Source organism: Stomoxys calcitrans, chromosome 4 (assembly GCF_963082655.1).
Source record: "Stomoxys calcitrans chromosome 4, idStoCalc2.1, whole genome shotgun sequence".
In the NCBI taxonomy this organism is placed as follows: Eukaryota; Metazoa; Arthropoda; class Insecta; order Diptera; family Muscidae; genus Stomoxys; species Stomoxys calcitrans.
This window is the reverse complement of record NC_081555.1, coordinates 113891339-113903209: the sequence shown is the minus strand read 5'-3', so window position 1 is coordinate 113903209 and position 11871 is coordinate 113891339. Positions and strand designations below refer to the sequence as shown.

The 11871-nt window shown below is 38.6% G+C and overlaps 1 protein-coding gene across 2 annotated transcripts in view; it reads right to left on the bottom strand.

The window, feature by feature from the left end:
- Positions 1 to 7511: 7511 nt before the first annotated feature.
- The window catches only part of LOC106086192 (frequenin-1), a 228447-nt gene continuing 224087 nt past the window's right edge, over positions 7512 to 11871 (bottom strand). For both annotated transcript variants that reach the window (XM_059366688.1, XM_059366689.1), the window contains 3 exons: positions 11548 to 11626; positions 11351 to 11439; positions 7512 to 7974 (listed from right to left, as the gene is read on the bottom strand). In XM_059366688.1, coding sequence (XP_059222671.1) covers positions 7807 to 7974; positions 11351 to 11439; positions 11548 to 11626 — 336 coding nt within the window. In that variant the 3' untranslated portion in view covers positions 7512 to 7806. The remainder of the gene's footprint in view (positions 7975 to 11350; positions 11440 to 11547; positions 11627 to 11871) is intronic.

Below are 11871 nucleotides of genomic sequence, written 5' to 3'. Positions count from 1 at the left end.
CTTTACGGCCTAAAGACCATAAAAGGCGCATTTATTCTCGATTTTGCTGACATTTGAAACAGTGAGTTGCTCTAGGCGCTTTGAAATCTGAATATGGTGTATCTCAGATTATATTTACATATATTGGGTTGCCCAAAAAGTAATTGCGGATTTTTCATATAGTCAGCTTATGACTCTGTAATTGCATTCTTTCTTCTGTCAGTTATCAGCTATTACTTTTAGCTTGCTTTAGAAAAAAAGTGTAATAAAAGTATATTTGATTAAAGTTCATTTTAAGTTTTTTTAAAAATGCATTTACTTTCTTTTAAAAAATCCGCAATTACTTTTTGGGCAACCCAATAGCTGTCAAATTGACCGTTATGCCGATTTATGGTCTTAAACCTGTAAGAGGCGCATTTATTACACGCTTTCGCTTCAATTTAAATAGCATATTGAGTTTTATAAGCCCGTCGATATCCAGATATCCAGATGAGATAGCTGTCATATAAACCAAAATTCAGCTTTAGGCCTAAAAAGGCCATAAAAGTTTTATTTTTTCTCCGATTTTGCTAAAATTTGAAACATGGAGCTTCTTTAAGACTCTCGACATCCAACCCAAATATGGTCCAGATCAGACCATATTTAGTTATAGCTGTCATATAGATCAATCATCTGAATTTGGGCTTAATTACATCAATGGTGAACTTATTACCCGATTTCGCTGAAATTTCGAACTGTTACTTGTATAGTGCTTCTCGGCACCTGAACCAAATATGATTAAGATCAGCCTATCTTTGGACATTAATAGGGATATAGTTGTGTTTTAACAAATTTTGATAATAAATATATTTTTTTTTGTCTATTTTATTCTCCATCCTCTCTTTGCAACAAAATTTTTCCCTTAAGGGTTAGCCAAGGTTAGCTTGAAAAGTAAGTGCGAATATTAATCCGCCCCATGCCACTATGGACATACACTTTAACCAGTTATCGATTAATACTAAAAAGTAGCCTCGAAAAAGAAAATCTGAGTCAGAAATACCGTACTACTTACAAAATCCCTGTTTTGCTTACCATGTCTGATTTGGTGTCCCCACCATAGTACCAATGTCTGTTAGCAGCGAAAGCCGGATAATGACATAGGAAATGCACGAACATCTTATCATCTCCCCCACATACCCTACACATGCTACCACTTGCCTCAACGATTTTGCATAAATGAGCTCGCAGTGCTATGTGTCCTGTTATGATAACGAAAGCTATACTGACCTCCTGTTTACTTCCTTAAGGGTTAGTAAATAATGCTGACCCATATTTAACTTCATAGGACTTTATATAATATTCGAATAACTCCGAAATCCCACATTGATAGTTCAATTATCCGTTGTCAATCACATGGGAAATTGAGCACTAAAATACCATATACTTAAAGACTTTCCCCCCGTCTTTCTTAAAGACAACTAAATGCTCAATATTCTATTTACTCAGCAATTATTTGTACATTATTTGGTTTGATTAGGGTGGTACTGTGTCTGCATGGGTGTGTTAATTTTGTGTTTGTGTGCATGGTTTTTTTTTGTCCTTTTGTTAGGGGGACTCTGTGTCTCTGTAGCAATTTTACCCTCTAAATATACACTCTATAAAAGAAAATTAATAGAATTTGGAAGTAAATGTTTTATATTATTTTAGTATGTCAGTATATGCGATTGTGTTTTATTTTTTCCCCCTATAGCCTCCTGTTTTTCTTTTTGGTGCTTTTCTTTCCTTTTTATGTGGTGTGTAATTTAATATGAGATAAGAGTAGACTAAAGTTAAGTAGGAAGTTTTCAGTTTAATTGGCTTTCGGGTTTCCTGATTTTCCTTTGGCGAAGCAAAAAAGACGAAAGCCTAATGGAAGAGACCATTAAGTGAAAAAATGATGATAATAAGACTAGTTTACAGATAAAGTAGGAGTTTTGGCAATATTTGTAGTTTTTTCTTTCTTTCCTAAGAACTTTCTCTTTAAGTTTCATTCCTTTAAAGGATTTTTATTTATGGATTGTATCAGAATGTCAGAAAAACCTTACCACATGAAGGCAACAGATTTTCGTCCTATTAGTCTGTCATCCTTTTATGCTGAAGACTCTGGCGAGGTTGATAGAAACATATCTTAGGGCAAAGATTCCTGGAGATAGCCTGACGCGGCAGCAGCATATATACAGTAAAGGCAAATCCACTAAAACAGCCCTTCACGACCTAGTTGGCGACATAGAGGGTTCTATCGCTGTCAAGGAATATACAATAGTAGCACTTCTTTACATTGAAGGTGCTTTCAGTAATGTAAAACCGACATCAATCATGAAGAAGTTGGAGTTTCTAGACATCAACTCTACTGTAAGAAGGTTTATTAATTACTTTCTTACTAAAAGATGCATTACGGCAGGCTTGGAATCTGTGTATCTAAACAGATGGGTCAGCAAAGGAAGGTGTACTGTCTACCGAGGCCTACGGAGGCCACCGTAGCGCAGAGGTTTGAAGGTCCGCCTATGAGGCTAAATGCCTGGATTTGAATCCTGGCGAGACCATCAGAAAAAATTTTCAGCAGTGGTTTTCCCCTCCTAATGCTGGCAACATTTGTGAGGTACTATGCTATGTATTAATTTTTCCCAAAGAGGTGTCGCACTGCGGCACGCCGTTCGCACTCGGCTATAAAAGGGAGGCCCTTCATCATTGAGCTTAAACTTGAATCGGATTGCTCTAATGGATATGTGAGAAGAAGAATATATTATTGTCTCTGAAGGAAAAAGTGTAAAAATGGTGTATGGTGTATACTGATGACGTGCTAATTGCGGTTAGGGAAAAGTTTTCTAGCACTTTAAAAAATATACTTCAGGGAGATCTACGTACAACAGCGAAGTGGGCTACCGAAAGTTGTCCAGGCGTAAATCCGTGCAAGAAAGTAGTAGTAGTAAAGTCGTTCTTTTCAGTAAGAGATCTACAGTTACCGTGGCACCTGTCTCCTTGAGAGTGGAAAATGTTCATTTCCAGGAAGCGGAAAATACCTGGGTGGTTTGCTGGACAGGAAATTGAACTACAAATCCAATATTTTAGAGAGGCCAAGAAGGACAGCTCTTGCCCTATACACCGGCAGAGAGTCTTTGGCAAAAGTTGGGGGTTTAGACCCCGCGCGTCATGCATTGGGTATATACTGCAGTTATCAGACCTATCTATAATACTATATGGTGTTGTGGTCTGATGGACGGCGCTTCAAAAGCCCACCTACTGTTCAATACTCAACCGGATCCAAAGGATGGCTTGTTTGTGCGTCACAGCCGCACTGAGGACGAAACCAACTGATGCACTGAATTTAATGCAACATCTAATGACTCTGGACATTGTGGCTAGCCAAATTGCTGCGAATTGCTGTCGTAAAGTGCAAGTGCGGCCCAATCTCCAGGCGCTGGCAGGGCTACTCGCAGAGGAGTGTGATAGAATTCATTGCATCCCCAGAATTAGTGAGCTGCATCTGAAAAAAACTGGACAGTCGACGAACATAAGCAGAGTTTGTGGCTGGATCACTCTCGAACCGCGGTAAAAGCGATGACAGGACCTCAGTCACTTTTGGCTACGTAATTGTGAGTGATCCGAAGAGATGCGCCAGGTTGATAAACCTTCAATTTATTGCTCATCCCGAGAGTGACAGGGCTATTAAGAAAGGCATTCGTCGTATCCGTGGTCTCGGAACCGATGGACAGCCATCAAATTTAGCCAAGTTGTCGGGTCCCGATGGAATCTCTACGCTGATGCTGAAGAATATGGATCTACCTAGAGACGGGTACCTTACAACGGTTCCCATAGGGGACTTTCAACTTTATGGGTGAGTGATGAGATGAGTGATCCCTCTACTGAAATCTGCAAAGGACCCCAGTAAGAGGGAGTCGTATAGATCGATCTCCCTTTTCTCACCAGTAGACGCTTCAGGAACTTCTCCTCCCGAGACTCGCCAGAGAATTTCCATTCACCGAGCATCAAGATGAATTTGAAAGTCTGCAAAGCATAACAACTGCTCTGCATGCCATCACCGCACACATTTGCCGTGATTTCAATCAACGGTCTTAATAGCACTGAACATATCGAAAGCTATCGAAATCCATGCCAAAACATTTTGGAACATCGCCAAAACGTCCCTCAAGCCAGCCCTGAAACCCTAGTTCAGGAATTATATGTGTGGTCGCTAGTTGTTTGAGGAATTAAGAGGTAAAATGTCGAAACCCCATAAAGTGAAAAAAGGTAGTTCCCCAAGGCAGGGTATTATCTCCTGCACTGTTTTACCTCTGCCTATGCTCTGTTCCAACTATGCTCTATTGCGGACGATTGTACGAGCATGGCATTATGCCCCCACCCATTTTTGGCATCTGCGATAGGATAACGTCTACCACAGCGATCTTTCTTATTTCGCTGCAAGAGATTTGAACATATCTGCCTCCAAATCTTCAGCCACATTGCTCCCTACAAATACGCGTTAGGTAAATAACGAGCTGAATGTAAAAGTCGATGGATTAACGATCCCGATCATCAAGTGTCCCAAAATATATGGAGTCACCTTCGATAGCTCTTACACATTCTTCCCAAATGCTACAGCAATTTAGGATAATGTTAGAAGTAGAAAGAATGTCCTCAAGCCTATTATAAAGCAATTGGCCGGTCTGTGGTAAGTTATGCAGTGCCAGTGTGGTTTCGTCCGCTATGAATAACATTCAGCTATGTCAGAATGCCGCTCTTCGAACTGCGATGGGCTGTCTCTTCAGTTCTTACGTGAACCATCTCCATCTGGAGAAGACAAAACTACATGCTGTCCAGCAATACCTTCTGGGTTGTTATCGCAAGGACCTTCTAAATCATCATCTCTTGAATAGTTATCCAAACCCCAGAAGCCTTGAGATGATTCTACATGATCTATAGCGTGAGGTACAGCACTATTAGAGAGAACCCCTAGATCAAGTGACAAATCAAGACGCTCTAGACAACACTCAGATGCAGTGAATAGTTACCGGGTAAATGTGTTCCTTGAACGAACGACCGCATTTCATTGCACCTGAAGAAATTAACTTCCCCCTGCAAACCATAGTAGTTCTGGCTCAATTATGATCCGTCAGATACCGCCGCCTCAACTCCTTTCGATCAAGGATTGATGCCAACGCACAGAATGTGTGTCACGATTGTGATCTGAAACCATATGACACATGTCAACTGTTACCTAATATAGCTCCCGTATAAACAGATCTCCTGATTTTATTTCATAAGGCACTATAGGGCGCAATTCCTTTGCGATTTGGCTTAAATGTTGCTTGCACAATGAATTCCAGCAGTCACACCAAGTGTGGTCCCCATCGGTTCATAACTTGGTATAGATCAAATAGCATATCAATTCTAATCCATTATCTTTTTTTGCCTATAAAGAGATATCGGCCAAAGAACTTTGCAAATACCATCCATGGTGATGGGTATATAAGAATCGGCCCAGCCGAACTTAGCACACTTTGACTTGTTTTCGATTATATCCCACTGTAAAACTTTCGACGTGGAATAAAGACACTCTGCAAAATGCAAATTTTCCCCATAAACATTCCACTAAGGAACAGTGGCAAACTTCTCACATATCAATAAGTGCAGTCCGATTCAAGTTTAAGCTCAATGATAAGGGGCCTCCTTTTTATAGCCGAGTCCGAACGGCGTGCCGCAATGCGACACCTCTTTTGAGAGAAGTTTTTACATGGCATAGTACCTCACAAATGCCGCATTGGGAGTGGAAAACAACCGCTGAAAATTTTTTCTGATGTTCTTGCCAGGATGCAAATCCTGGCGTTCAACGTCATAGGCGGACATGCTAACCTCTGCGCTAAGGTGGCCTCCACAAAGACGCTCTGCGCTCTATTAATATATAGAAATGATGCATTTAAACGAAGTCATTGGGATTATAACTAGACACAAAAAGTTAAGTGTCAACCAAAAGGCATTAGAAATGTTAACATGTGTCACTGGTGTTGAGATATAGAATATGGAGGAACGTAGAGGCCTTTATTCACCCAAGTAAGAAGCTTTCTTTAAAGCATTAAATTGGTAAGAGATGGTATGTTGACGCACGTCTTTTTCGGGTTTGTATTGCGTTGTTGGGGAAAAGAAGGCATGAGTAATCAAAATGAGCCAAACAATGGCTTACGCGGATGCTAAGGCACCTAAGATATAGCCGTCTTCTTCTATAAACCTAACATAACCTGTTGACGCTAGTTACTTAGAATATTGGGAATTTTTCATTAAACCATTGTGTAATTTTCTATATAAAAATTTGCTCATGAACATTCCACTAAGGAACAGAGGAAAACTTCTCACCTATCAATGAGTGCAGTCCGATTCAAGCTTAAGCTTTTTAAAGCCGAGTCCGAACGGTGTGCCACAATGCAACACCTCTTTGGAGAGAAGTTTTACATGGCATATTACCTCACAAATGTTGCCTGCATTAGGAGGGGCAACAATGGGCAATTTAGAAAATAAGACGGATTCATTGTCATCACAATATCTCAAAAAATTAAAAATTTACTGCCTGGTTCACTAATTTGTTTTTCCTTTCTGAAATCAGCTGGTTTGATAACAGCGCTTCAAGGACTGTGTGTCTTCTTAAATGAAGCCTCCAAGAGGACTACTTTGCAACTTTTAAAAATTCGACAATGGATGCCTCTACCGTCTTTAGGTATTCCTTCTGAAGTATCCCATAAAATAAATGAAACACATATGAGTTTATATTGGACTTCTGATGTTTTAAAGCAGTAATTCTGTCCTTCTTAAGACCATTAATTTGCCATGAAAGGCAAGCACTAACCTGACAATGTCACTCAATGTTAAAAAGATATAAACATGGAATTGGGAGACTAGACCAGGTCCAGATGCAAAACAAGGAAAGATATCAGGCCTCCAAGTCTTCGTACTTTCCCGCTTGGTAGTTTTTAAATCCATTTAATTCTCCATAAATATCTGCAAACTAGTGTCTTTTAATGAAGGCGCACCTATTAATTCGACATAAGTATAATTTTTCCTTATTTTCTCACTTTCCTTATTAAGTTTCTTGTTTTTGTTCCTTTTGTTATAGAAAATATTACCTAAACATAATGCGAGTGTAGGTGTTTGCTTGTATGCGTGTGTTTGTATATTTGAGTTTGTGTGTATATGTAGTTGTGTCAACAATGTTTAATTGTTAGTTTGTTTGTTTGTTTTTTATTTATTTTCCTATTTTGCCTTCTTGCTGGGTGGGTGGTTGTATTTGTTGTAGTATTTTTTATATTTATTTTGTTTGCTGTTCATAATTTATGTTTTAGTTGTTTTTACAGTGTTTTTGTTTTTTTTTTTACTTGTTATGGTTAGTCATTAAGCATTAACTACCAACAGCTGTTTATCCCCCCTCTGCTGTGTTCTATGTACTCGTTATGTTGTGGTGGTGTTGTTGGTTTTTTTTGTTTCCTCAATATTTCGGCACCTATAATTAATTCTATAAAAATGTTAGCTTTAATTTTTTCACAAAAAAATTTTATTCGTTTAGTTTTATCCAATTTTGATTAGATTTTAGATATTGTATGTATGCTGGTGTGAGTTTCCGGTGTAATGATGTTTACGTCTATCTATGTATACTGTACGGGTGAGAGTTTGGGTGTTTGTGTGGTTTTTTGGCTTTTATTTATTTCATTATTTTTTTTTCGGTTTTATATATTTGTATGTATATTTATGCATATTTTGTTGTTTTTTTTTTGTTTTTGTTAATCCAGTTTAATCTTTGTCGGAATTAAACTATGAATCTTTTGGTTAATCACCACCTAAACTTAACGCCTGAACTATTCGTGGATCAGCTTTACTACCCTCACGGAACTCTTCTAATGTCAAACGATCATCGTGATTTTTATCCATTTGATCGAAGATTTTATCCACTCGCTTCTGTGGTGTATTTTCGTCATCCGTTTGTGGTGTCTGACCCTAGATGGGGGGAGAGAAGAAAACATTTGGATATTAATAAAGTTAATTTGAAATACAAAATTATGTATAAATCAAGTTTAGTAACAATTATATGCTATGATTTAAATGGCGGTTACAAAAATGGGTTCAAGTAGTGCTTATTTCCTGTCTAATAATGGCTTAGTTTCTCTTTCGAGATGAGCCTAATGATCAAGGGAAAAATAAAAGACACAGAAGATACACCACACCAACAATGGTGGACCACTTGGTAAGGGGGGGTCATCATCAGAAATCTTTAGGTGTAAGGGCTTCCACTACGTTCCACTACTGTGGAACGTAGTGCATTTCTTTGTAACACCCAGCAGAAAGAGAGATATATCCATTGATATGTATACCGATCGACCCAGAATCACTTTCTGATTCGATTTAGCTATGCCCGTTTGTCTGGCCGTGTTCATTTGTCTACAAACCACAAATCGAATTTTTCACCCAATCGTCTTCAAATTTGGTACAGTTATATTTTTCGGCCTACAGACGAAACCTAATAAAATTAGAAAAAGTCGGTTCCGATCTAGATATAGCTCCCATATATATATTTGCCCGGAGGCCACCGTAGCGCAGAGGTTAGCATGACGCTGACCGCCTGGGTTCGAAAACTGGCGAGACCATCAGAAAAATTTTTCAGCGGTGGTTTTCTCCCCCCACCTAATGCTGGCAACATTTGTGAGGTACCATGCCATGTAAAATTTCTCTAAAAGAAGTGTGGCACGCCGTTCGGACTCGGTCAAAAAAAGGAGATCCCTTATCATTGAGCTTAAAACTTGAATCGGGCTGCACTATGTGATATGTGAGAAATTTGCCACTGCTCCTTAGTGGAATGTTTCGTCCGATTTGCAAAAATAATGAAAAAATCATGAGAACCCACCACCATGGCATAATAATATTCTACAAACCACCAATATGAAAGCTTCTAGCAACCGAACAACGATAATCGAGAGACCGGTGATACGGTCCGAATCAGTCAATCGAGTTATAGACTTATTTGGACCGTATCGGGCACAATAATTGGTTCTTTTTTATCCATAAGCAGGTTAAGTTCGAAAATGGGCTATATGGGACCATATCTTGATTTAGCGCCCGTATAGACCGATCCTTCGATTAAGGGTCTTAAGCCTATAAAATCCACATTTATTATCCGATTTTGTCGAAATTTGGAACAGTGAGTTATGTTAAGCCCTTTGATATAGTTTTTCAATTCAGCTCAAATCGGCCGAGATTTGAATATAACTGTCATATAGACCGATCTCTCGATATAAGGTCTAGGGTCCATTAACATCGTAACAGTACATCGCATGCAAAATTTCAGGCAAATCGGACAAAAAGTGCGGCTTCCAGGGGCTCAAGAAGTCAAATCGGGAGATCGGTTTATATCGTAGCTATATCAGGTTATGGACCGATTTAGACCGTATACTGGCACAGTTGTTGAAAGTCATAACAAAACACTATATGCAAAATTTCAGCCAAATAGGATAAAGATTGCGGCTTGTAAAGCTTAAGAAGTCAAATCGGGAGTTTGGTTTATATGGGAGCTATATCAGATTATAGATATTCGTCATGACTTCCAACAAATGTGCTAAGTATGGTTCAAATCGGTCTATAAACTGATATAGCTGCCATATAAACTGATCATGAATCTTGACTTCTTGAGCCACTTCTTGAGCTGCAATTCTTATTTGATTTGGCTGAAATTTAGCATGAGGTGTTTTGTTATGACTTCTAACAACTGTGCTAAATATGGTTGAAATCGGTTCATAACCTTATATAGCTGTCTTGTAAACCGATCTGGGGTCTTGACTTCTTGAGCCTCTAGAGGGCGCAATTCCTATCCGATATGGCTTAAATTTTGCACGACGTCGTCATGACTTGCAACAACCGTGCCAAGTATGGTTGTAATCGATTCATAACCTGATATAGCTGCCATATAAACCGATCTTAAATCTTGACTTCTTGAGCCACTAGAGCACACAATTCTTAACCGATCTGGCTAATATTTGGCATGACATTTTTTTTTATGATTTTCAACAACTGTGCCAAGTATGTGTGAAATCGGTGCATAACCTGATATATCTGTGATATAAAGCGATCTGGGGTCTTGACTTCTTGAGCCTTTAGAGGGCGCAAATTCCATTCGATTTCGTTGGAATGACGTGTTTCGTTATGACTTCTAACAACGGTGTCGAATATGGTTCAAATCGATCTATAACCTCATATAGCTGTCATTTAAACCGATCTGGGATCATGACTTCTTGAGCTTCCAGAGGGGGTAATTATTATCTGATTAGGCTGAAATTTTATGCAACGGCTTCTCCCATGACCTTCAACATACGTGTCAAATATGGTCCGAATCGGTCTATAGCCTGACACTGTTCCCATATAAACCGATCTCTCTATTTTACTTCTTGAGCCCCTAATGGGCGCAATTCTTACTCGAATTGGCTGAAACTTCTACTATGGTCTCCAACATTCGGTTCAATAATGATTTGAATCGGACCATAACTTGGTATAGCTCCAATATAAAATCAATTCTTTTCTTTTCTGCTTTGTTTGCCTGAAAAGGGGAAAGTACTCGACAGATGCGATCTATGATGGAGGGTATATAGGATTCGGCCCAGCCGAACTTATCACGATTTTACTTGTTGAACGGCCACAGCGTTTTAAACGATCTTCCCAAAATTGCGCATAATGTCTGGTTCTATGGAGGCCCCCCTTGGCCCCTTTGCAGGCCCCCGGTTATAGCTAATAACCGAGGGCCTGCAAAGGAGCATTCTACTGGATTTCATATTTGTGTCCTATGGTAATTTTAGAGGTTGTGGAAAAATTTTTTTTTTTGTAATTTTTTCCGAAAAACTGAACTTTAGCAGCCCAATTTCGGGAAAGTTTGATCAAAAATGCTTTTTGTAAATTGTGTACAAAAATCGCTGGACAGATAGGAAGATTAAAAGAGAAACATATGGACAGACAAACAGACGAGCATGGCTAGCTCGAACCAGATGGTGATTTCTATTCAATATTAATGCTTAGCAATGGGTCTTTCAATTTTCCTATTAGGTTTTCCAAAAACCCTACCCCCTAACAAATGATGGTTATACGTACAGCGTATGATAACTTTAAATTTGAACAAAGCGCCAACAAGCATTCATGGGAGCAATGAAATAAACCATATTAGAAACCAATATAAATAGTGTCACTTAATCAAGTTAAGTAAATTCAATTACATTTCGTGTCACACAATTTCCCCAACATTTATCAACAATTTCTGTTCTCCTCAAAAGAACAAAAAAAGAGAAAAGTATCCAAACACAAAGTAAAACAAATTGTGCCATTTTCAATTACTTACCACCATTTGATAAATAGCATCCACAATATTATACATCTCTTCCCGTGTTATGTAGCCATCATTATCGACATCATACAGCCGAAAGGCCCCTGTAAGATAAATAACACAAAACAAAGAAAGTTTTGTCATTAAAAACAAACAACAAATCCTTAAACCTCATAGGAGTGCTGCTTTAAAGTATTCGCGAGTATACATACATTGCAGTTTCTCATCTAGATTTCCTCGAGATGTAATCGACAAAGCTCTAATGAACTCTTCGAATTCTATCGCTCCATCCTGTGAAAGCACAAAAATAAATAGGGGAAAAATACAAAATAAATTGAAGTCAATATCTCAATTTTGCGAGGGTGAGGAAAAGACAATTTGGAAAAGCTTTTCCATTTTCTTTTCACTTGTTTTTGTGGAAATGAGTGTCAACATCGTAGAATGTTCAAAGTGTTGGCGTATGATAGATGTGTTAACGGTGAGTTAAGGTTTGACTGACTAACTGACAATGTTTGGTTGATTATTTGACAAGGATT